The sequence below is a fragment of the Octopus sinensis genome, linkage group LG15 (genome assembly GCF_006345805.1).
Source record: "Octopus sinensis linkage group LG15, ASM634580v1, whole genome shotgun sequence".
Lineage (NCBI taxonomy): Eukaryota > Metazoa > Mollusca > Cephalopoda > Octopoda > Octopodidae > Octopus > Octopus sinensis.
Genome location: NC_043011.1, coordinates 13908451 through 13935837, shown reverse-complemented (window position 1 = coordinate 13935837; position 27387 = coordinate 13908451). Strand labels below are relative to the sequence as shown.

The 27387-nt window shown below is 37.7% G+C and overlaps 1 protein-coding gene across 7 annotated transcripts in view; it reads right to left on the bottom strand.

Moving 5' to 3' along the window:
- The window catches only part of LOC115219711 (phospholipase DDHD2), a 58021-nt gene that overhangs the window by 8129 nt on the left and 22505 nt on the right, over positions 1 to 27387 (bottom strand). For 6 of the 7 annotated variants that reach the window (XM_036509510.1, XM_036509512.1, XM_036509507.1 and 3 more), the window contains 12 exons: positions 19415 to 19478; positions 15209 to 15298; positions 14592 to 14733; positions 11341 to 11443; positions 10738 to 10843; positions 8862 to 8986; positions 7440 to 7559; positions 5912 to 6001; positions 5016 to 5113; positions 2816 to 3035; positions 1737 to 1748; positions 369 to 462 (listed from right to left, as the gene is read on the bottom strand). In XM_036509510.1, coding sequence (XP_036365403.1) covers positions 369 to 462; positions 1737 to 1748; positions 2816 to 3035; positions 5016 to 5113; positions 5912 to 6001; positions 7440 to 7559; positions 8862 to 8986; positions 10738 to 10843; positions 11341 to 11443; positions 14592 to 14733; positions 15209 to 15298; positions 19415 to 19478 — 1264 coding nt within the window. The remainder of the gene's footprint in view (positions 1 to 368; positions 463 to 1736; positions 1749 to 2815; positions 3036 to 5015; positions 5114 to 5911; positions 6002 to 7439; positions 7560 to 8861; positions 8987 to 10737; positions 10844 to 11340; positions 11444 to 14591; positions 14734 to 15208; positions 15299 to 19414; positions 19479 to 27387) is intronic. The other variant, XM_029789892.2, reaches the window with a different exon arrangement.

The following is a 27387-nucleotide window of genomic DNA, read 5'->3' as shown; positions in this document are numbered from 1 at the left end:
AGTACTGGGCTTACAAAGAATAAGTCCCGGGGTCGATTTGCTCGACTAAAGGCGGTGCTCCAGCATGGCCACAGTCAAATGACTGAAACAAGTAAAAGAGTAAAGAGTATACATACATACACATACAACAGGCTTCTTTTAATTTCCATCTACCAAATCCACCCACAGGGTTTCGGTCAGCGCGAGGCTAAAGTAGGTGCCATATAGTGGGACTGAACCTGGAACCATGAGGTTGGGAAGCTAGCTTCTTACCACACAGCCATGCCTGTGCTTTATGCTTGTAATATATTTCTAATTCTAGATATGTGCTTTACTTACAATATAAAAACGAAAATAAAGATGAGGGAAACATAACAATTAAGACTCACCTAAATGAAGACGTTTTCGGCCTTTATGATGTGGTATTAGAACTGGTTTGTGGTTACTAGCGTGGGCATTCACAAGTGGCTCGATACGATAGGCCTACAACATGTAAACATTATATATGGAGATGTTGAGCTCTGAGCAGAATATACTTTCACATCATAAAATTCTACATTACACTTGAAATAGATTATGGAATCCCATGTCATTCTATGAAATTGGTCATGGTTTCAAAAGCAAATTATTTTACTGTTGACTGTTTGTCTAATCATTTAATACTCAACTAAAAAGTAGTGAAGGGTATCTATTTGCTTCAAAGACAGATTGAATTATATGCATGACTCATCATCATCATTTAACGTCCACTTTCCATGCTAGCATGGGTTGGACGATTTGATTGAGGTCTGGCGAACCAAACTCCAATCTGATCTGGCAGAGTTTATACAGCTGGATGCCCTTCCTAACGCCAACCACTCCGAGAGTGTAGTGGGTGCTTTTACATGCCACCAGCATGAGGGCCAGTTTGGTGGTACTGGCAACAGCCACACCCAAATGGTGCTTTGTACGTGCCACCTGTACAGGAGCCAGTCCAGCGGCACTGGCGACGACCTTGCTCGAATGTTTCACGTGCCACCAGCACAAGTTCTAGTAAGGCGACGCGGTAATAATCACGCTCGAATGGTGTGCTTAAACGTGCCATCAGCACAAAGGCCAGCTTGTTGCTCTGACAACGATCTCACTCGTATGGTACTCTTAGCGCTCCACTAGCAACAGATGCCAGTCACTGAGTTTCATTTTGACTTCGATTTCACTTGCCTCAACTGGTCTTCGCAAGCAGAGTTTAGTATCCAGTGACCCTATAGAGGAATCTCATCTGTTGATATTAATATCAACATTCATTTGTATATATACTTTGAGTTGGACAGCTACATCAATATACAGTACGGTGAATTACCATGCTTATATCATGCATTTTTTTTAAAATTTTAACATTCAAAATAATTTGAATGAGGAGGTAATTGTTTCTGCTGACTAATACCAATTACCTTCCAACATCTACACATCATTGGTTTGATAGCTAAATGCAGTATAATTTTCTTTTATATATAATGACAGAAATTTAACAAAATCGAGTTCTTTAACCAACAAACAAGTGGAAGTATAGTCATTCCAATTGCTAATGTTGCATGAAAGTATCCAAAACAAAACTCCCTACTGCCATTAAAATAATTGCTGTGATTTCAAATTCTAAGTTTTAGACTTTCTTATCAATAATAAAGATGGCAGTTAATACACGATAATTTTCAATATTACTTTGCAATAAATTTTTGATGTTTGCAACAAGTTAATGGTAAAATGCCAAAATAACTTACCACAGAATCAAACTGAAGACACGGCCAAAGGAAGATGCAAAGAAAATATAAAAAGTTATCAGAATGGTTTCAATACATTTAAATTATTTAAAATAAAAAAGTTTCAGAAAGCTAAAACAAAAGACTTAATACATTTACTGATAATCTGTTACACAAAAGAACCAAGATAAACAATATTATTTATGAACTTGTTAACAATATGTATTGTCTTTGATGTAAATGTGTTAGTAATAATAAAACTGTTAAACTGTTTTAATAAGTCATAATACTAAGTGACTTTCAAAATAGTTTATAACCTATTTATATACTGCCTAGCAGTATATAAATTTATATATTTCCTAGCAGTTTTACTTGCAACATATATACAACAAAACAGGTATCGGTGACAGTGCAGAAAACAACCCCAAACTTAAAAGGCAGCAAGCTGGCAGAACCGTTAGCACACCAGGCAAAGTGCTTAGCAGTATTTCGTCTGTCGCTACGTTCTGAGTTCAAATTCCGCTGAGGTTGACTTTGCCTTTCATCCTTTCGGGGTCGATAAATAAAGTACCAGTTTCGCACTGGGGTCGATGTAATCAACTTAATCCCTTTCTCTGTCCTTGTTTGTTCCCTCTATGTTTAGCCCCTTGTGGGCAGTAAAGAAATATATATTTGATCAGAATTCTTTAATATGGACATAAACAATCTTCAAATGGTAATGTCAGCTTTTAAAAGCATATTTCATTAAATAAGTATCTTTTTAATAATATTTAAGATAAGTTAGGTTGATGTCATCATCATCATCATCATCCTTTAACGTCCGCTTTCCATGCTGGCATGGGTTGGACAGCCTGACATGAGCTAGCTGAGCAGAAGACTGCACCAAGCTTCAGTGTCTGTTCTGGCATGCCTTTTATAGCTGGATGCCTTTCCTAACACCAACCACCTTGCAGTTGTTGTTTTTTTGAGTTCTACATCTGCTACAGAACAAGAGAGAGAGATTTTGAAATTGCATCCATGCAGACAGGCTCCAACAACAGCATGATATTTAACAAGAAAAAAGTCAAGAAGAAAAAAAGATTTGGTTTGCAATAACTTACCGGATGGAAAATGTTGAAGACTCTGGAACATGTGGGAAGGCAGAATTCTTCTCCCATTTTTTCTACCCCACGTACAGCTAGAAATACTCCAATAGGAGAGCCTAAAGCAAAGAAGCTAACAGGATGAAAGAGTAACTGTGGATATTCAACAAAGGGTTGTCCAGTTCCAGCCACACCCATCAAATAGTCAACAGAAATCGATGTCTCACATTTTAGCAATCTAAGAGAGAAAAATAAAGAATTGTACAAAATCATGAAAGTTAACACTTAAAGATGCTTTTTAGTTCTTTTATAAATACTTTTCCATTTTAAGAGCATTGTAGCTCACTTGAAGCATCTGGTCATCAAATCTAAGTAGAGACTTCAAACTTAAAATCTTCAAAGCCACAGTTGAACCAATTCTACTATATGGCTCAGAAACCTGGAGGTTGTCAAAGAAGCTTGAGAGGCAGGTGGATGGAACTTACACTCGCCTCCTTATGAGAGCTCAAAATCTCTCGTGGAGGCGTCATCCAACCAAAATACAAATATATGGGAAACTACCTCCTGTATCATCTCTTGTGAAAGGTAGGAGAGTCCAATTTGCTGGACATTGTTGTAGAGCTGAAAACAAGGCAATTTCTACTCTTCTCCTCTGGAAGCCATCCACTCGCGATAACAGAGGGTGCATACTCTCCTACCCTGATGTAATCTCCAGGGATACAGGCATCCAGCAACAGGACCTCCGTAATGCTATGATGGACCGTGAAGTCTGGCGTAGCATGGTAAATTCCATTGTCTCGACCACGGTCAAACAATGATGATGATGACAAAAGGAAAAGAAAAGGGGAAATAAGAATGCAGAAAGTTTTACCAAAAGTTTTACAAAGGCCCATTGTCAGAAGAAAGCAGTCTTGGAAACGTCCTGCTACACGGATTCCTTTACCTTATTCAAACTCCTAGGAGTTATGTAAACAGCAGTAGCAGAAACTCTTCAGCTGTTGGTTGATGCAATGTATAGTCATATGCTGGTGGTGGTGGTATATTATGATGCTGGTTGCAATCACCATGTTTATATAGCAGCCACTGGCTCAACTCCAATTGGCTGATAATTTTTGGATTGAGACAGTGGGTCAATATAGCTTCTTTTATATGTAGATTTCCAGTCACATCAACTAACAGTGGATGCGTTGCCTACACCAACAGCCGGAGATTTGCTTACACCAACAGTTGAAGAGTGGCTGCTACTGCTGCTGACCTAATGCCAAGGAGTTTGAATAAGGTAACAGAATCGGTGTGACTGGGCATTTCCCAGACTGCTTTCTTCTGAGGATGGGCCTCAGTACTTGAAATATAAAGGATTTTGTAAAATTTTCTGCATTGTTAGAAGCCTTATTTCCCTTTTTCTTTCACTTATAAATTGTGTTAGGTGAGAGTCATTTCCAAGGATTATTGAAGTAAGCCAAATAAATTTAAAGACCATTAAATAGTACTTGTGTGTTTTAGTCACAACCTGGACCATTTAAAATAGAAAAAGTAAAAGCAACAAGCCCACTGTCAGGCCTTCTTTCTGCTTCAAAGTGCTTATAATGTCTAATATCATTTATCTAAAACAGCCAATTTATTTATTTCATTCAAAAGACTATTTTGCATATCATGTTAATTTCATTTCCTTCCGCGTCCCCAAAGTCCATCCCCTCCTCACCGTGGTGGGGACGCTGGCAACGAGTAGTGTCAGAGCTATGCCGTCGGGAACTTCGGTTCCTGGTAGGGCCACCCAAGGCGGATTGGTCTGACACCGAGTGGTATTAGGGCCACAAGCCGGCAGACGAGGCTCTGGTGAAAATCCTCGGAGTGTCTGCTCCGGCAACCGGCGGCTCCTCGGTCGTTCTGTCCCTGCGTCTGCAGACAATCTGCGGCAAACAGGATGTCTCTACATGCGGGATTGTTAGGGACCGCTTGTGAAATCCACATATTCCCACAAAACTTCTTCCAAGGAAGAAGCCAACTCAACCCACCCAGGGTGAATGTCACCACAAGTACAAGTAAGTAATTTCCTTCCCATCTTGACATTTATGATAGCTTCTTTCCCGCTACTTTCTCTAGTTTCCTTCAAGTTCTGCTTATTGACGAATTGAACAGAATTGTATGCAAAAACTGAATTCAACTTGGTCACTTGTCTAAGTAATAGGAATCTCACAAAATTCCAAGAAAAACTCACTTTGTTTTTAAATTTGTTTCTGCTTCTTTCAGTTGCTCTTCCTCTTTTCTTTTCTTCTCAGCTTCTATCTTCTGCTTCATGGCAACCTCTTCTTGGTGCTATACAAATGACACATCAAACAATTATTAATAATACTAAACAAAAAAGATACAAGAGCATTATCACTAGTGCCAACAAACAAAAAGCTCCCAGTACAATCTGCAAAGAGGTTGGAATTAGGAAAAGGATCAGGTTATAGAAACTACACAAAAGTAGACATTCATGCATGACACAGGCCTCCAAACTCATCATCAGACCCTGTCTAACCATCCAACCTTTACCAGTGAGGAAACTGAATGTTAGATGATGATGATGATCAGCAGCAGCAGCAGTACTGACAGTCAGTATTTGAGAGCATTATAGATAACACACCTGGACACTCGAAATTCATGAAGCATTCTAAACCTTTTAACTGATGCAGGCATGGTGTTAGGAAGGTCAAAACAAACTATGGAACCTGGTGAAGCCCCTGGCCTACCAGTTCCTGTACAGCCATTCAACCCGTGCCAGCATGGAAAACGGATGTTAAATGATGATGTGTTTAAGAAGTTCACTTCACAATTACATTGTTTTGAATATGATTCCATTGCAAGGCACTTTGGGTATGACTCCATTGCAAAGCACTTTTTCAGAACCTCAAACTGACCAAAGACTTGGATGGAATTTATGAGATGGAACCCGTTTCTTTTTTGGTGTGAGACAATCTGTCATCTGGTTCACTACCATCATCTATTCCCTGGGGTGTCCGTTTTGAAGCAAGGATTGAGGATAACTTCCATCCACCTATCTTGCAGGTCCAAACTAAGCCATGCAAAAAAAAAACGAAATGTTTGATACTACAATTCCCTATATCTGACCTGTTTTAATTCTGTCATCAACTTCTGAAGTTTCTTTCGTGGTCCCATCGGTAAACCAAGACATTTCAAATCCTCATCAGTACACATACTCTAGAAAATACACAAAAAAAATTTTATATTATTTAGAAAATAGTTTCATCCAATTGTTCAATCATTTCATTTTTTTTAAGAAATCAAAGTATTCTAAATAGTTTCAGATTCATATTTACTTTTACTCGGTTTTTATATTATATATAGCATATATACCCTAACAAGATCTTATATAATATATACCCTAACAAGATCTTATATAACATATACCCCACCCCAACAACTTACATTATATGTACACAGTTGGTGGGAAAGACTCAAGACTCTATTCCTTAGAGCAGAGGCGAGAAAGATATGCCATAATATACATCTGGAAGATCCTGGAAGGACTTGTCCCAAACTTTGGCAACGAGAGTTACACAAATACTTGAACTGGGCGCCACTGCATAGTGCCAAGGACTCCAAATTTGCCATCAAGATGTAGGACAAGATACTGTGATAGCCTGGGCTTCAGAGGTCCACAGCTCTTCAATATCCTCCTGAGAGACCTGCATGGGGTGGATGCAGATGTCTTCAAAATAAAGTTGGGCCTCTTCCTGTCAGGTGCCCCAGATGAACCAACTTCACGGCAGGAGGTGCAGATGAGGGCAGCTGCATCAAACTCTCTCATGCACCAAATGTCAATTGCTAAAAAGCATTTGTGAAGTAAAATCATGTAGCAACACCAAATGGCGGTGCCCCAGCATGGCCACAGCTCGTGAGCTTTTTTTTTTAATATGACATATATTCAGCAAATTCTTCTATTATCTGTAGTCAACAAGTTCTTATATGTGACCCTTGATGCTCTTATATTCATTTATGTTCCAAAGTAATAATTAGGGGGAATCCCGAGTTACCTCCACTGCAGTTTCACTTTTATCTTCATTCCCACTTCAGAAGCACCAAAAAATTATAAATAGCTTTAAACAGGATACTGCCACTCTGACATCAATTACTTAACCACTGAAGTATATTTAATTTCCTAAATTAAAGCCAACTAATTTTATTTTGGTTTTATTCCTAAATGCCTTGTTTAATTTTAAATTTTAATCGGACTTTCTTTGGCTATAATTATGTAAGAATGAAAAAGAGCCTCATTGGCTCTTTTTTATTCTCTATGTGATTGTTCAGATAGCTAGAAAAATTATCCAAATTCCTCTCAAATTACAACGCTTTGCAGTCTTAGAAAAAGAACACATTAGATAACAAGCGGAAAGTGTAACCTTTCGAAGATGAGGACAAATATCCATCGAATGTAAATAATGTACATAATTCCTCATCTCTTAAATATAGAACTGTAAGTCTATAGTTGTTCTAGAATACAAAATAGTAAGTGTAGCTCGTCACATCAACATAACAAGTAATGTTACTATAAATAAACTAATAAGTATTAAGGTACATTTCAATACAACTAAAAACAAAATACTGTTTTTTTTAAATAAGAAAATGAAAATCTCACCAATGCATCAATATCAATTTGTTCATTTTTAAATATTTCCATTTTATCTTGAAGTCCAGCTTTGGCCAATAAGTCTTCAAGAGTCATCTCAGTTTCTTGGCTTGTATCTTCTTCCAATGCCTTAAAACCAAACAAAAAATTCCACTCATGACTAATTACTTTTTAAATATTTAAATCCATATTAACTTTTCAATAACCAGAATGACAAACACTAAATTAAACTCAGCAATGATATCCAACCAAAATTTGCAACTAGATTTGCATTAATCATCTTTAATATTTCCCTTTCTTTTATGCAGTAGAATCATTATTCTATTTCCAAGATTTATAATGAGACTTTGGTCATAGAAAATGCAAGAGTTATTAAAAATAAATTTCATTCATTAAACAATGTTTAATCCTGCTGTTTCAAATGAATATAGATTTCTAATAGAAATCTATACAAGTGAACATGTGAAGAACAAAATAGGAATTTTGAAAGAATTATCGATAAAACTAGTTTTTAAACACTGAATAGCTACAGGGGTCTACCAAAGTAAAATAGTAATCAAAAGGGTTCATAGGTAAAATACAGCTCTAAATAATGTTCATACATTAAAACATTGCTGTGTAGGAGCATGACAGAAACACCAACATGGGAACATGCCCAGCAACTGAATCCTCATTTAACCTTTCACAAAGTCCCTTCAGATTCTACGTAGCCCCAGAGTAGTTCGAACGTGACAAGACTGAAATTGCAATGACTAAGTTATGGACATGGCTTTTGTTTAAATTCGGATGTCAGCTCTATATTTCTGTACCACAAAATTAATTAGGTTCACATTTATGAAATTTGTTCATTGAATCACTGTAAGGTGTTGTCTACACATATCACCAAGAAAATTATCCTACGTAGAATAAACATCATCGACGTGTTCATCCTATGTGGAATAAACATTACTATCTTTTATCTTTTACCTGTTCCAGTCATTAGACTGGCCATGCTGCGACAACACCTTGAAGAATTTTTAATCAAATGAATTGACCCAAGTACTTTTTTTTTTCTATAAGCCAGGTACTTATTCTATTGGTCTCTATAGCTGAACCACTAAGTTACAAAGACATAAACAAACCAATACCGGTTGTCAAGTGGTGGCGGATACAAACAAAGATACAAAGACACACACACACACACAAACAAATTTACATCAGTTTCCGTCTACCAAATTCATTCGCAAAGCTTTGGTCAGCCCAAGGCTATAGCAGAAGACACTTGCCCAAGGTGCCATGCAGTGTGATTGGGAAGCAAGCTTCTTATCACACAGCCAAGCTTGTGCCTATATTATCAGGCTATTTATCCTATGTATATACAGCAGCATTAAACTGGTTTCTAGGTGGGTGGTTTTACAGTCATTTTTTTTTAATGACAAAATCGCAAAGAATATTTACCTTGTCCACTTCTGGAACAGGAGCAGGTTCAGGACTAATGTCCTTGCTTTTGTCTCCTAATTTCTGATTATTTTGAGGATTGTGCTGATGCAACAACAAATCAAAGAGAATAGATGAACCTGAAATTGTAGAATATGAGACATATTAGAATTAACTGGATTAGAGTAAATGGGAACGTTATCTTCATTATAATGAGGGTATAGATACTGAAGTGATGATTTCCATCTCTACATTCGGTTTTTAGATCTGACAAGGATCAAATATATTCTATATATATATATATATATATATATATATATATATATATATATATGTAAGTCCTATGAAATAAATATCAGGCATAACTGTAGTTGATTCAGTTAGCTATTCTCTTCCTTAGAAATTTATAGCCTTATGCTTCTACAAAACAATTATTATTACTACTACTAATACTATTGCTATTGTTGAGAGAGAGAGAGAAATGCATACCATTAAAGTGACACTGGGGTACAAATGTACAAAACCCAATATACCCACATGACTACCCGTCTGATAAGGGTACACCAGGTACATGCATCACAACCATGTGTCTGCAATATAGTGATTTTGTATCAAGATAAACAGCACATGACCTTATTAGAATTTTCTTCAGGTCAAGTAGCTCATTCCACTCAAATGGTCCCTGAATAAGGGTTGTTTAAAGATGATGAATGAAACACCTGTTTCCAGAGGTGAATTATTCAAACCCTCAAAGAATTCCTCTCAGCACATGGCTATGATGCCTCCCCACTATTCCTGTTCATGATCAAAGATGCACATAACGTCAGCCACTAAGGGACATGCTCGACTGGTGAAGGTCAAGCACATCTGTGGTATTGGTCAGAATATTTACTGTAGCCCATCTTTTATACCAAGACAAAACATCAGAAGCCATGAGAGCTACTGCCTGGTACTGCATCAGGGCATTTATCATCATCATTATTAATATTAAGAATGGCGGTGAGCTGGCAGAATTATTAGCACACCGGGCAAAATGCTTAGTGGTTTTTCACCTGTTTTTATGTTCAATTTCCACCAAGATCAACTTTGCCTTTCATCCTTCCGGGGTTCATAAAATAAGTACTAGCTGAGCATTGGGGTCGATGCAATCAACTAGACACCCTCCCCTGAACTTGCTGGCCTTGAGCCAAAATTTGAAATCGTCATTATTATTATAATTATATTTATTAGTAGCACTATGACCCGGCAAAACCGGGTCATAGTGCTAGTGCATGCATATACAGCTGCTTGCGTGCGCACATACACGCAAGTACTGTCCAAATCTCTGACCAATCACATACAGCTAGCTGGCATTCAATTGGCATATCAAGTTTCGGGCATTTTGATTGGGTTTTGGATAGAAAATTCACAAAAAAGTCACTTCTATTGATTTTTTAATGGCTTTGCGGGGTGACTGGGGAAATGTAAAGATGTGCACAACCACCCTTGGACGATTTTGAATGTCCATAGAAAGTACGAGCCCTCTAACTGAAAAATTGTGGATTAGTATAAAGGATAGACACACACACACACATTTTGCCATTTATATATATAGATCAATATATAGGTATTATAAACATTACATAAAATATTTCAGTATTACCAACATTACATACAATATTTTGGTTTTACATATAATTATATTGATAGAACATTCCTCTAATGATTAACAAATAGTCAAAATGTTCTTTTCTTCTTAATCCTATGTGTCACAGTCACATAAATCACATACTGAAGGATTATATCAACTGTTGTCTCACAAGTTGAGAGACAACAGAACTGTTGTTGATGTAATACAAAAACTTGACATGAAGAAATGAGATTGTTATTGTAAAGTTAATAGAACACTAACCTAAGCTATGCCCAGATACTGACACAGTTCCTTTGAAAGTAGGGTTTCTTGATAAAAATAATTCATAGAGACGATTAATTTCAGAACCAACAGTATCACACATTGTCTGTAAAAAAGAAAAAGAAAAAAAGAAAAATATCACAATTTATGATGACAAGATCTAGTCGGATACTTTGGACCCAATTATTTCATCATGCCCACACACTTTAATCCTTTTGTAAATATGTAAACCCTTTTGTTACCATACTTCTGTTGAACTACATTGCATTTGGTTTAGTTAATTTTGAAAATAATAAAGAATTTTGTAAAGTATCAGTCAGTACTAAGCTGGTATTCAAACATAAATTAACGAGGAATTTTAATGGGAAATTTTAATTTATCTCACTTTATATAGAAAAAGTGTATCATAGCAGGGTTGGTACCAAAAGTGTTAATAAAAACACATATAATTACACTTAACTCTCAAACAGTTACTGCTACAACAAATAATCTTAAATAGAAAAATATAGAAATCAGTTTGAGAGTCATTGTGAGAGACGATGTTAAATGAAAGGTTTGTAATTCAGATTTGTGATATTAATCAGCAAAAGGAATATATTTTACCTGACAGTATTTGGGGCTGGTATAAAACAAAATATCTAACAATGTATCATTGATAAATTGCCGAAGCTTCTGCGTGCTTGGAAGGGTTATTGCTTTCAGTTGACTGAAGAGAAAGAAATTGAGAGTTAAATACAAGTCAAAAAGGGGTGAAATGTTAACAGGATAATCAGATCCAACACACTCTACCATCACCTTTTCTGTACTACCAGTTATCACACACACACACACACACACACACACATACTCTCTCTCTCTCTCTTTCCAGAAATATTTGTTACTGACGTCCCTCACTCTCTCTTATTCCCCATCAATCTCTTTAACCCCAGTCACAATGCTCCAGCCACCATACCCTTGCTCATTTCACCCACTCATCCTGGTTCTTCTATCATCTCTCTCTCTCTCTCTCTCTCTTATTCACATTGCCTAGAAGGAACTGAAACACTGCTGAGTACTAGCTAGGACTATAGTAGGAATAATCAGCCATCACCTGAAGTCATGATTTGCTAGAATATTAACCCACACGATCAACAAAATCTGACCAATCACACCTTCATATTGAATAAACTAGTGATGATTTCATTTTTTGGTGTGCTTCCTTCTGAGCCTATCATCATCATCATCATCATTTAACGTCCGTTTTCCGTGCTAGCAGAGGTTGGACGGTTCGACCAGGGTCTGGGAAGCCAGGAGGCTGCACCAGGCTTCAGTCTGATCTGGCAGTGTTTCTACAGCTGGATGCCCTTCCTAACACCAACCACTCTGTGAGTGTAGTGGGTGCTTTTTACGTACCACCGGCACAGGTGCCAGGGGAGGCTGGCAACGGCCACGATCGGTTGGTGCTTTTTACGTGCCACCGGCATCGGCCACGTTCAGATGGTGCTTTTTACATGCCACCGGCACAGAAGCCAGTCAAGGTGGTGCTGGCATCGGCCACGTTCGGATGGTGCTTTTTACATGCCACCGGCACAGAAGCCAGTCAAGGTGGTGCTGGCATCGGCCACGTTCGGATGGTGCTTTTTATGTGCCACCGGCACAGAAGCCAGTCATGGTGGTGCTGGCATCGGCCACGTTCAGATGGTGCTTTTTACATGCCACCGGCACAGAAGCCAGTCAAGGTGGTGCTGGCATCGGCCACGTTCGGATGGTGCTTTTTACATGCCACCGGCACAGAAGCCAGTCAAGGTGGTGGTGGCATCGGCCACGTTCAGATGGTGCTTTTTACGTGCCACCGGCACAGAAGCCAGTCAAGGTGGTGCTGGCATCGGCCACGTTCGGATGGTGCTTTTTACGTGCCACCGGCACAGAAGCCAGTCAAGGTGGTGCTGGCATCGGCCACGTTCGGATGATGCTTTTTACGTGCCACCGACACAGGTATCACAACTAGTAGTATCACAATCAGTATAAATTTGATATACCATAACTACTAGACAGAGAGCTTTGACAGAGATGATAGGTGGCCAACAGAGATGGCAGACAACAGCTGACAACACAAAAGCAATGAACAGTCAGAAGACAAAAGACATTAGACGTCAGTAGCACAGTGAGCAGCTAACTACAAGAACAATAACATTCAAAACTCTCTCAATGTTTTGTCATTTGTAGTAACAACATTTGTTTTTTGTGCATGAAAAGAATAAAAGTTTGTTGATCAAAAATTGCAATGGATTTCAGTGTTCTTCATACAGGACTCTTTAGTTTTGTATGTACAAGGCAACTTTAACAGGACTGTTACCATGATAAACTGCAGCCACTACACACTGTAATGTTGCTGGTAAATGAATAGAAACAACACAAGTTCAAGAGGACCCTTTATTCTGGTCAAAGACATTTCTCTAGTGTTGATGCTATGAGGAACTGTACCCGGTATGTACTGTAAAGTGATTGGTGTCAGGAAGGGCACAGCAAAAGTGTTATGGCTGCTCCCCCCCAACCCCTGATGAAGAGGATTGGCTTGAAAGAGCCCTGTGCCAGTGTCACATAAAAAACACTTATGCTGGTGCTACGTTCAAAACCCCTAGCACCACACTGTAAAGTGGTTGGCATTAGGAAGGGCATCCACTTGTAGAAACCAAGCGAAATCAGACTGGAACCTGGTGCAGCTCTCCGGCTTACCAGCTCTGGTTAAAATGTCCAACTCATGCCAGCATAGAAAACTGATAATGATGATGATAATGAGAGCAGTAATTCTGAATTTGAACTAACTCAGAACATGACAACCTGTCTACTCATGCTAGTATGGAAAGCAGACATAAAAATGATAAGATAAACCAATGCACTAAAGCCAATAGAGGAAGTTTTATACGGGGTGGTTTGAGCTATGATAAATAGCAGGTAAATTTATTTCAAATCCCTTTTCTGACAAAACCTATGAGATGTGTGCCTGCAAAAATGACATGATGATTAGAACTAATCTAGAATTAAACAACAATAGCAACAATTAAACAAAATCATATAGTTCATAAAGAAGCCTGTTTGAGGTTGTTCAAGCTGCAAGAAATAGCAGTCAAATCTCACTCAAAACACATTCTATTATTTTAAAAATGAAAAGTTACATTCGATAATGTTTGTCCTGCTTACATTACACATGATAAAAGATAAGGTGGCTAGACTAAAATGTCTTTCGATTTGCTCGATCAAGGAGCCAAATGACAGAAAAACTACACACTTGTTCAAAGGAGATTTGCAGTAAATACTTCCCAAGTGCAATATCAAAATTTAATTCAAAATCCTTGTAAAATTAGATTCTATTTAATATTGAACACTAAACTCTGCTTGCGAAGACCTGTTGAGGCAAGTTCAAATCGAAATCAAAGTGAAATTTGATGACGGGCACGAGTACCATACGAGCATGATTGTTGACAGAGCAGCTAACCGGCTTCCATGCCGGTGGCATATAGGAGGCACCATTTGAGCGGGATCGTTATCAGCATCGCCTTACTGGCACCTGTGCTGTTGGCAAGTGTAAAGAATTCGAGCGAGGTCGTTGCCAGTACCGCCTGACTGGCCCCCGTGCCGGTGGCACGTAAAAGCACCCACTACACTCTCGGAGTGGTTGGCGTTAGGAAGGGCATCCAGCTGTAGAAACTCTGTCAGATCAAGAGTGGAGCCTGGTGCAGCCATCTGGTTTGCCAGCCCACAGTCAAACCTTCCAACCCATGCTAGCATGGAAAGCGGACGTTAAACAACGATGATGATGATGATTACACATACCATTAATTCAGCATTAGAAAGAAACAAACCCAAGCACTTACTTATCTATGCCAGTAGCTTCACTGTGCAATGCAGAATGCCAATAAACTGGCAGGTATTCAACACGACCAACATAGCCTGATTTAAGGCCTTCACTGAAGTGAGATTGCAATAAGGTCTGTGAAATTGAACGGAAGTCATCGACTGAAGGAAAAAGAAAAAATGTGATCAACTGTGATTAATTAAACTAGATATCACTTAACAAATCAACATTTTGCCTGATCGTAAATACAATTAGAAATGAGAATTTATCAGCAATTTATATGGAGTGACTTTACATTAAGGAGTGGAACATACAATTTTCTGTAAATCGTACTTTCTCATGATCCCAGTAGACAATGGAAAAAGCTCTGCCCCAGAATATGGCAGGGGAAATGCGGTGGGACAACTACTCTGACTCATGGGGCTTGCGCTTGCAGATAGCCATCACCACCCCAATAGTGGTGAGCAGGGATATGGTCCAGCAGCCAAGAACGTGAGAGGCCTCCACTGCCACAGGTATAATTAATCGAACTTGTTTGATTACATTTGAACTTCAGAAAAATGTAGCAAATGTCATTATTACAAACACAAAAAAATTAGTGAAGTAACTATTAACTAAAAAAGCAATATTACTTACCGCATTCGACAATACTGCGGAAGCGTATATCACAAACAGGTCCAATGCCATGAACTATAAACACAAGATGATCAATTTTCCCAGTTTCACCTGAAAAGGACGTAAGAAGAAATAATTGAAACTCATAAAATTCCTTAAATAGCCTGAAAATTCATCAAACCTACAACACCTTGGGTACAAGAGAATAAAATTTTGAAACAAAAGGAAAAAAGAAAACAATGAGCACATCAGGCACGTAAAAAGTACCATCCGATCGTGGCCGTTGCCAGCCTCGCCTGGCCTCCATGCCAGTGGCAAGTAAAAAGCACCATCCGATCATGGCCGTTTGCCAGCCTCGTCTGGCACCTGTGCTGGTGGCACGTAAAAAGCACCCACTACACTCATGGAGTGGTTGGCGTTAGGAAGGTCATCCAGCCGTAGAAACATTGCCAGATCAGACTGGGCCTGGTGCAGCCTTCTGGCTTCCCAGACCCCAGTTGAACCGTCCAACCCATGCTGGCATGGAAAACGGATGCTAAACGATGATGATGATATCACCATGATCGACCAGGCTATCAGATGTTGCTACATGTCGCTGGTCACAATGCGCTTCGCATTGTTTTAGCCTTCAAATGACGCCACCCCGCTGGCTAAGTGAGCAGGCCAACAGAAGAGTGAAAGTTGTGGCGAAAGAGTACAGCAGGGATCGCCACCAGCCCCTGCTGGAGCCATGTGGAGCTTATGGTGTTTTCGCTCAATAAACACTCACAACGCCCGGTCTGGGAATCGAAACTGTGATCCTACAACCGCGAGTCCACTGCCCTAACCACTGGGCCATTGCACCTCTACATATATATATATATATATATATATACATATATGTTATTGTACAATTTAAATAAGTTATTGTTATTTTGTTTTGCAATTTACTTAATCTTTGACATTTTATTGCTATTTTAATGTTAATATTTCTATTATATGTAATTTTCTAGATGGTGTAATTTAATTGTTCATTTTGAATTGATAAAAGGTGTTTTTTTTCTATTTTTCTAATTTATATATATATATATATATATAGCACTTAGGTTTTGCAAGACTAATAACCTGGTATAGAACTCAATACACGTATTCTTCAGAACAAAGCGCTAGTCGAATACAAAGTAGTACTAAGAAAATGTGATGACAAACAAATAAACGATTATCTTATGAATTTCATTATTACCTTACAGTTGTTTCTGCTATAAGATGCAGCGGACTCGTAGTTGAGTGCTTGGGCCAACACCTTATAGTTTCACTGGAGCCTCAAAAATTAAATGCAATCAGTCCACTACATCATATAGCAGAAATAGCTTTACGGTAATAAAGTTCATAAAATAATCATCTATTCCTTTGTCATCTCATTTTCTTATATATATATATATATATATATATATATTATATATATATATATATATATATATAATTGAATAAGGGTAGAAATTGATATTAATCAATTAAAACCAGTGGCCTAGCATATTAAAAAAATCTGAAGATTAAAATATTTTTTACAAACAAAATTTAAAGGACTGACCACTAAAAGTGGACGGTTGCTATTTTCCACGAAGAATGTGTTCTCAAGAAAAAACTCAGCACAAAACCAAAGTGTAAAAAATAAGCAAATGAAAATATACGAAATCAAAAACGATTTTTGATTTCGTATATTTTCTTTTTTTTTATCTAGTTTCAGCTGTGGCCATGCTGGGGCACCGCTGTATATTTTCATTTCGTTTTTGATTTCGTATATTTTCATTTGTCTTGCTTATTTTTTACACTTTGGTTTTGTGCTGAGTTTTTTCTTGAGAACACATTCTTCGTGGAAAATAGCGATTTTGATGTCTATATCTAGCATATTGACCGTCCACTTTTAGTGGTCAGTTCTTTAAATTTTGTATATATATATATATATATATATACATACAGAGGTGGGCACTGTTAATTGAAAAGTTAACTTCGTTAATCTGTTAATTCTTTGAAAATGTAACAGAAACTAACGTTAATCCATTAACATTAACTTTTATTGAAAAAAAGGCATAACTACAGTTTAATACCCCATTGACTTTGTTGCCTCATAACTTCCTGAAAGATGGATACTTTTTAACAAAACTTTCACCAAACAATCGCTTATATCCTGTAGATCGAGTATATGCGAAAATTTGATGGAAAAAAAATTTTTTGAGGGGTTGGGGTGAGGAGTTTCCCCCTTCATAACTTTCTGGAAAATGGGGTTTTTTTCAATGAAATTTTATACAAATACCTTTCAAATGGTGGAGATTACAATTACAAAGAAATTTGCAGGCAAAATTTTAGGAAGGGGGGCAGGGGAAGGAGTTTCTGGATCAGACAGCCCACATAAGCTGGAATTTCTCCACTTTGATGGGAATTTTTACCAATATTTTTCAACAAAGTCTTCAGAATGATGGTAGGGCATCTTTTCACATAAAAAAAAAAAATTTGGAAAATTTTTTCACTCCCACAACCCCCTCACCACCCCAGTCAAACGATTTTGTCCATTTTTTTTTTCTCACTACACACTTAAAACCCTTGAGAGAAAATATTTAGTTTTAAAAGAAATTTTAATGATTTCAGAGGAAAATTGAGTGATTTAAGGGAGATCTGGTTGTTGTTTCTAGCACATCCCAAAACCTCCCACCTCGTTTCTATCTCACTCACATATCTACTGATATTTTTCAATCTTTTTCTCGGTGGGCTGGAAGAATCGTTAGCATGCTACGTAAAATGCTTAGCAGTATTTCATCTGCTTTACGTTCTGAGTTCACATTCCACCGAGGTCAACTTTACCCTTCATCCTTTCGAAGTTGATTAAATAAGTTCCAGTTATGCACTGGGGTCGACGTAATCAACTTAATCATTTTGTTTGTCCTTGATTATATCCTCTATGTTTAGCCCCCTGTGGGCAATAAAGAAATAAATATTTTTCTTCCCATAAACAAATTTTATGGAATGATGATGCCAAAGTTACACACGTGTAGTCCCAACTGAGGGAGGCCATGTTCTGTGTGTAAGAAAAAATAAACACCTAAAAACATCTTTAGTATTCATATTAATGTCAAATGTAATGCTTATTTGTTCATGTTATTTTGAATTATTCAGGTTCAAGAGAAGTGTCCACAATATCTACTTGAAACTTAGTAAATGTTCTACATACAGATTTGAAATTTTATCAGTGGGTGCTTTATATACCACTCATTTATAGTTATGTAACTTTAGCTGATCTTGCTGAGTAAATTTGACTTTTATGGGCAGGTAAATTTAATTAACAGGTGTAAAAGCATTAACATTATGGATAAACACTAAAATTGAAATTCTTAATGCATCTTACTTGTTTGATTTGTTACTAAAATTATTTCAGATGGCAACCGACAAAAATTTTGCCACTTTTCAAGATGGGGTAAATGAATTTGAATTGATTAAAATACAGCTATAATCGGGACAAGATTTTATTTTTTCGGTAAATATTTTGTACCTCGGTGTGGAATAATTTTTCCACAGTTTTTTTCAGGTGCATTCAACCTATCTGACCTCCAAACATGCCACAAGCCACTTTTTTTCTGGAAAAGAAAGGTGGGATGAGTGGAGACCTCAAAGTTTCCCACCAAGGGTGTTTCGTTTTGCGGGTCTTTTTACCAACATTTTTCCTTCCATTTATTTTTTCCATTTTATGGAAGTCAATATTTTCTCTGCTGACATCCACCTCAGCAAGGTGAAAACACATCAATCACTGTTCCCTCTTGACAGGACAAAGAAATTTTCCGCTGTCTTTGCAAGCAACAAGCAGGTGAATTTGGTTTCAAATCCAGGCAGGGCCAAACAAGGTCCTACAAGTTACTTATAATAAGTGGCGTTATATTGGGGTTGAAAGAATGGCGCGTACAATATAAAATATGCTAAGACAATCTGTAAACAATACAAAACTTTTAAACGTTTACCAGTTTTTATGAAATTTTTGGGTTAACGAATTCGAGTTAACGGAAGCTAAATGTAGCATAAGTTAATTAGTTCAATAATGATTTTCAAAGTTAACTTAAAAGTTAATTCGTTAATGAAAATGTTAACTTCATTAATTAATGGCTAACAGAATTACGCCCAGCTCTCTCTCTCTTTCTCACATATATATATATATATATATATATATATTTAATGGTAGATAGTAAGAAAAATATTGTTCACCATCATATACTGTAGCAAAGTCTTCAATTCCTCTTTTAACTACACGTGGTCTCATTTGTTCACCCTAAAGAGATAAAGGAAAAAATGACAGCTTTGATAAAGTTATACAAGACTGTTTCCTAAATTCTATTAAAGTGTGTGTGAATGTTTTATGTATATAAAAATGTAAATATATGTATGCATAAATGTGTGTGTGTGTATAAATCTATATGTGCATCTGTATTCTTAAATAACTGCTTTGCTTTGTTCCTTTTCCTTTGACACAAGAGTACACTAAGTTGATTATGTAAATAAGGTGAATTCTTATGGATTAAGCCTGTTGTTTACAGATCAATTTCATTCAGCCAATAACTTCGGATATATCTATCTTTCTAGACTAGCACTGAAGTATTTTGGTCTCTAGCCAAGAATCCCAGTAGCCACAAGTACAAACGGCAAGTCAAAACTTGATATAAATCCATAAACTCTTGGACAGCTTATTATTTGCCCACAGACATTCTCCATGTCATTTAGTTTATATCAGCTAGAGAACTAAATTTCATTGCAGGGAATACTTTTTCCCCTCCTACACAGGAATCTCCTAATTTGTTTTAGCATTGAGGCAGCTGTAACCCATTAATACTCATCACATAAAAGCCTCCCAAACTAAGTCTACCTTTGTATTACATAGTGTTTATGCTTTGTTAATATATTTGGACAGCTATTATTAATTTGGGTCACATCTTCAACATCCCCTCAGTAACAAATAGCTTCCAAATTTCTAAGACAGGATTCAAAACTGAATCTACATTTTCCTACAAGTTCTCTTCCTATAGTTCTTGCCAATTACACTAGGAAATTCATGAGAGTTAACTGTGATCTACAACCTTTTCATGTCATACATGGGTCAAAGCTGGTACAGAGGAAAAAATCTTTTATTTAGCCCGACCTAATTTGGTTAGAATGGAAATAAATAATCAACCTCAAATCAGTTTTCTCTCTTTAGTCACCCAGCCCCAGGTCAAAGAGCATCTCTGCTTCTCCTCATATGGCTCTCTTGTTCTTACTCTCTTTAGCAGTCCTCCACAGATGAAGCTTACGTATGGAACGGGCTATATAACTAACGATAATTTGTGCACTACAACAACTCAAAGTAGTTGTAACTTCATCATCATCATTGTTCGACCGTGGTCGAGACAATGGAATTTACTATGCTACGCCAGACTTCACGGTCCATCATAGAATTACGGAGGTGCTGTTGCTGGATGCCTGTATCCCTGGAGATTACATCAGGGTAGGAGAGTGTGCGCCCTCTGGTATCGCGAGTAGATGGCTTCCAGAGGAGAAGAGTAGAAATTGCCTCGTTTTCAGCTCTAGAACAATGTCCAGCAAACTGGACTCTCCTACCTTTCACAAGAGATGACACAGGTGGTAGTTTTCCATATATTTGCATTTTGGTTGTAACTTACTTCGCAACAATGATGACACAAAATAAAGGACCATCTCAACTAACAATTACTATTATTCTTCTCTCGTTTATTCAATGCATATTATCATTACAACGATCGTTATAACTCTACAAAGTTGTCGTTGTTGAATTTTAAGCATCTCTGTTGTAAGATTGTGTGTGAATGTGTTTTTACGTGAATGTGTGAATGTACTTTAAAAGTCTTAGATGTTTAAAGAAAATATACTTTAACAAAAACAGAGAAAATCAAAAGAATAGTAATCTAAATTATTTATTGTTGGAATGATGGCTGCCTTGGAGAGTTGGAATAAAGATAACTTTCACCAACCATTATCTGAATTATCTCTGTTACAGTTATCAAAGACAGATGATATAGTGCAGCAGTAAGTTCTCAGCAACTTAAGATAAAAATCTGCTCTATATCACAGATCTCTTCACTAATGAACCTTTACGAAATATATAGAAACCACAATTTTGTCTATTTTTCTCTTCTTTAAACATCTTGGTCTCCTACCAACGCTACATGTATGACAGTGGGTTTACTGCAGACAGTAGCAAAGAAGCGAAGAATATCTGTACATTTGTAAATTTAGATAAATTTGTTTGCGGCAGGAAGGTAAAAATCTAGATATTTCAAGCAAAGCCCTTTGTCTGAATAAGAAATTGTTTAAAGCTTAGAGTAGCACTAAGAATATTTAAGGAAAGGAGGTCAGGAGTCATTCCCAGAGTGACAAAATGAAGAGTTTGAGGAAGGATAGTGATAGATTAAAACAAATCTCAATGCAGACTAGAGAGGGGAGATACATGATGAATGGTATAATGTAGATATATAAGCAAGTATACACACATACTACCAAGAACACAAATGGAATCAACACAAATGGAAAAGTAAAAACTATTATTGATAGAAAAGAAGTTAAAATGCATACATATAGTTGAGAGAGAATATGTGACAGTAAGTGAATGATAGAAATTTTTTAAAGCTTTTCAGGAACACTGAAAAAAAAATTGCATTTGAAGAACATCTCTAGGGAGAAAAAAAAAGGATAATGGGGCAAAAAAGTGTTACTAGATTAATAGAGTGTAAAGCAAGATATATTTTGAATTTAGGAGAAAGTAGGGTAATGTGTAAGATGTGAGGATTAGAAATGCATCATTACGCACATGCAGGAAAAATATGAATACTCATGAAGGTAAGAAGATGAGAGGAAGAGGAAGGGTTACATGAAAAAAGAAACCATGCCAAGTGTAAAGGTAAGTTGTTTCTTTTTATGTTTATGGAAAGGTGAGGATCCATGATATGCAGAAATTCCAGACTCTGAGAGAGATGATCAATGCAGTGGTGGGTTGGATTGAAATGATGGTGTCATGAATTTGCTTAGATGAATATGAAGAAGATGGTTGTGGATACAGTCCCCTAAATATTGCCCATTTCTTTCTCTATATAATGCCTATGCCACCTAGTTTGGTATCTTGCTTGTTCATCGCCAATTTATATCACGGGATCATGATTGTCTCTCAAATGATGAGGGTTTGTAAGATAATTGTTAAAGACACGTTGAAATCAACTAAACAATCATTTCCTTGCCACAGAATTATTATTATTATTGAGTGAAAGAGCAGCGCATGCCATTAAAGTGACACTGGGGTACAAATATACAAAACCCAATACACCCATCATGACTACCAGTCTGATTAGCATGTACACAAGGCAGATGCATCACAACCATGTGTCTGACATGGTAATTTCATATCGAAATAAACAGCGCATAACTTTGCAGGTGGGGCCCAGTTAGAATTTTCTTCAGGTTGAGTAGCCTATCTTACTCAAATAGGCCCTGAATAAGGTTTGTTTAAGGATGTTGAACAAAACATCCATGTTTCCAGAAGTGAATTAATCAAACCCAAAAGAATTCCTCTCAAAACATGGCTACGATGCTCCCCAACTACTTCTGCTTGTGATCAGAAATGCACATATCAACCAGTAAGCGATATACTCAACTGGTTATGGTCAAGCAACTGACAAGCAAATCTGTGGTATTGAGCAGAATATTTGCTGTAGCCCATCTTTTACACCAAGACAAAACAATGTACATGATAACACTTCCAATCAGTTAAGATCAGAAGCCATGAGTGCCACTGCTTGGTACTGCATCAGAGCATTTATTATTATAATTATTATTATTCATCACGGGAGTTTTAGAGGGTTTTTGGTGGGCCATGAAATCATAACCTCCTGCTGAGATCTGAGGTCTGAATGCTCATAAACACACATCGCCCAGTCTGAGATTCAAACCCGCGATCCCTTGACCGTGAGTCCGCTGCTCTAACCACTAGGCCATGTGCCTCCACACAGGAAAGCTTTGACCAAAGTGACATACAATTAGTTGAAACACCACAGTCTCAAAATCCCTTCATAATCTGCTAAAAATGTTGTATTAAATGAAAGGCATAACGTGCCTACATTTAAGGGTAAAAAAAATGGGGGGGGAGAAAGCCCTTCTACATATTAACATGACCCACAAGATAATGCAGAAACACACTAACATTACCCATTAGATAATGCAGCAACGGACATGTGAAAATTCAAGGCCAAACAACAATATACCAACAGTGTCAAAAGTACCCTGGAGCACAAACGTAAGAATTTAGCTTGATTTTATTTCAAAAGCACAGAAATAAGTGAACCTTGCAAAAGACAAAAAAAAAGGCTCTGAATAATGCCTGCCCTTCACCACTGAACTGATATTGACCTCACTAAAAATTCCTACAATGCTCCATGAGCAGTATTTATGACCCCACTGACTAAAGAAAAGCCAACATGAATAAAATAAAACCACTTGATCATTCTTATAAATCCATAAGGTCCAATGACCCAAACACATCATCATCATCATCATCATCGTTTAACGTCCGCTTTCCATGCTAGCATGGGTTGGACGGTTCAACTGGGGTCTGGGAAGCCCGAAGGCTGCACCAGGCCAGTCAGATGTGGCAGTGTTTCTACAGCTGGATGCCCTTCCTAACGCCAACCACTCCGAGAGTGTAGTGGGTGATTTTATGTGCCACCGACACAGGTGCCAGACGAGGCTGGCAGACGGCCACGCTCGGATGGTGTTTTTTATGTGCCACCGACACAGGTGCCAGACGAGGCTGGCAGACGGCCACGCTCGGATGGTGTTTTTTTTATGTGCCACCGACACAGGTGCCAGACGAGGCTGGCAGACGGCCACGCTCGGATGGTGTTTTTTATGTGCCACCGACACAGGTGCCAGACGAGGCTGGCAGACGGCCACGCTCGGATGGTGTTTTCTTATGTGTCACCGACACAGGTGCTAGACGAGGCTGGCGGACGGCCACGCTCGGATGGTGTTTGTTACGTGCCCTCAGCACGGAGGCCAGTCATTGCGGTACTGGCTACGGTCACGTTCGGATGGTTTTCTTATGTGCCACCGGCACTGGTACCACAAGGATACAAATTCCATTGATGTTCATCTATTTTGATTTGGTTCGATTTGATTTGATACGATTCGATTCGATTCTCACTTGCCTCAACAGGTCTTCACAAGTGTCACAAGAAGGAAGGTATGCACAGGTGGACTGACTACGTCCCAGGTAGGGGCCACGGATTATGGCTTCACTAGTCTTGCCGGGTCTTCTCACGCACAGCATACTTCCATAGGTCTCGGTCTCTAGTCATTTCCATGGTGAGACCTAACGTCCGAAGGTCGTGCTTCACCACCTCGTCCCAGGTTTTCCTGGGTCTACCTCTTCCACGGGTTCCCTCAACTGCTAGGGATTGGCACTTTCTCACACACCTCTCTTCATCCATTCTCGCCACATGACCATACCAGCGCAATCGTCTCTCTTGCACACAACAACTGATGCTTCTTAGGTACAACATTTCTCTCAAGGTACTAACGCTCTGTCGAGTAAGTACACTGACATTACACATCCATCGGAGCATACTGGCTTCGTTCCTCACGAGCTTACGCATGTCCTCAGCAGTCACGGCCCATGTTTCACTGCCATGTAGCATAGCTGTTCGTACACATGCATCATACAGTCTGCCTTTTACTCTGAGCGAGAGGCCTTTAGTCACCAGCAGAGGTAAGAGCTCCCTAAACTTTGCCCAGGCTATTCTTATTCTAGCAGTTACACTTTCAGCGCACCCACCCCCACTACTGACTTGGTCACCTAGATAGCGGAAACTATCAACTACTTCTAGTTTTTCCCCCCGGAAAGTGACAGAAGTTGTTTTCTGCAGATTTTCGGAGGTCAGTGCTCCAGAGCACCTGCCTGCTCCAGAATGGATAATTATGGAATAATTAAAAGCAAAATAAGTAAATGTTTGACTGCTGTTCTGAGTGTACCCCATAAATTATAATCTCTTTGGCATCAGCAAATAATTTGTTAGCTGGTTGTTGTAAACAAGAGTCCATGCTGTTGCCTGATACGTTGGTTTGACAGGAAAGCTTTTTTTGTTGCTTGTTCCTTCTCAAGCCATGCCTGGCTCATAAGGGCCGGTTTCCCGGTTTCTTGGCGTATAGGTTCCCCACCTGGACAGGACGCCGGTCTGTCACAGGTGAGCTGCAAGATGCAGTAGGAAAAGAGTGAGTGAAAGTTGTGGCGAAAGAATCAGCAGAAGTTTCACCATTACCTTCTGCCAGAACCGCGTGGAGCTTAGGTGTTTCGCTCATAAACACACACATCTCCCAGTCTGCGATTTGAACCCACGATCCCTCGACCATGAGTCCGATGCTCTAACCACTAGGCCATGTGCCTCCACACAGGAAAGCTTTGACCAAAGTGACATACAATGAGTTGAAACACCACAGTCTCAAAATCCCTTCATACCGATGACTTGCATGTGTCACCGAACACACATTATCTAAAAGGGAGAAGATGTTCTTCATCAACAAAAAACAAAGGTGGTGAGATAGTCATGATCAAATCTACCAGTACACACTAAGAATGAATAGATACATTATAAATTCAGATCTTTTCGGTTTGAACAGCAGTTTTTAACATAATTTCTACGTAACTAAAAAATTTTAAACTTCGTATACTGGTAGAATGTGTTTATAAAACATCTTTTTCTCTTGGTTTTATAGAGAAAATTCTATAGTTTGTAAGATATTTGGTTTTTAATTTCTTGCATTTCGGCAATTTCAACCAATCAATGACATCTATTGAGGTGAAAACATTCTGTGCCATATGAATATGTCCCTTGTTTAAGAAACAGATTGGGTTTATTTACATTCTGAAGAAAAAAAAAAGATACTCTTCCCCACACCTCTAACCCTAACCCTAAAACAGATTAAAATGCAATAGATTGATACTAGGGTCATAATTATGGGTGACAATTTCAGATGACACCACCAGAAAAAACTGCCGTTCAAACTGAAAAGATCCATAAATTCCAATAGATAATTGTAAATGCTAAAAAGTAGACTATAGTTGTAGAAGATGGAAGTGGAATAATGGTAAGTTAAGAATTTGCTATTGTTGTTAGTATAGTAAAATATTCATAACCAATAATAAAGGGAGGACAACTGAAAATGTTAAAAAAAATCATTTATTTGTTAGGTCATAATAGTTTAGGGGCATACATTGCCAATTGTGAACCTTCGAGTTTAGTTTAGCAACTGTAGATATTTACAAAAGACATACAGACACTCAAACACTTGCACAAAACATGAAGATTGATACCAGAGCGGACATGAAAGCATAACTGGTACGAAACAAATTTAACAAAAAAAAATGTGCTTCTATGTCTGCTAGTCAGGTAAAAATAGACAGTATTTAGAGAGCTTCATTTTATACATTAAGATAATTTTTCTATGAATACCAAAATTTTGAGAGTTAAATATTTGGTTCTGGAAAATATTACTTTTAAAATTTCATCTTTGTCAAAAGTAAACAATATCAAAAGAAAAAAATATATTCTTGGCCAAAACATAATTAAAATGTTTGAATGACTACAAAATATTCTGATCAATTATTTGGAAAATTGAAGCATTAATTAACGATAATAATTATACATGCTTGTCTTTCTAAATACCCTCTTATAATGGTGCTTTGATGTTGAAGGAAAATCATATGTTCTTGGAACGTTTAGAAGTATTTTGACTATTAACCCTTTCATTACTGTATGTTTTTTGACATGCTCTGTGTTTCTTTCAATTATTTTAAATATAACAAAGAATTTAGTAAAATAACTTAGTTATCATTAAGCTAGTATTATGAACATAAATTGTGTCTAAGGTTTGGTGGAAGATTTTAGTTCAAAACTTATGAAAATTAGACATTTATACTTAGAGCCAGGTTGGTAACAAAAGGGTTTAAGAATAAATACTAAATAAAGTATGAAGGAACATTTAAAATGAAACAGAAGAACACATGGTTTATATTATATTATAGCTAAATTATATTTTCTGCTGAACTTTATACACAAGATATGAAGGGTTTGGAAAAATTCTTGCTTTAAAGATACTTGCATTGGCTAATGTAAGCTAAATTACCC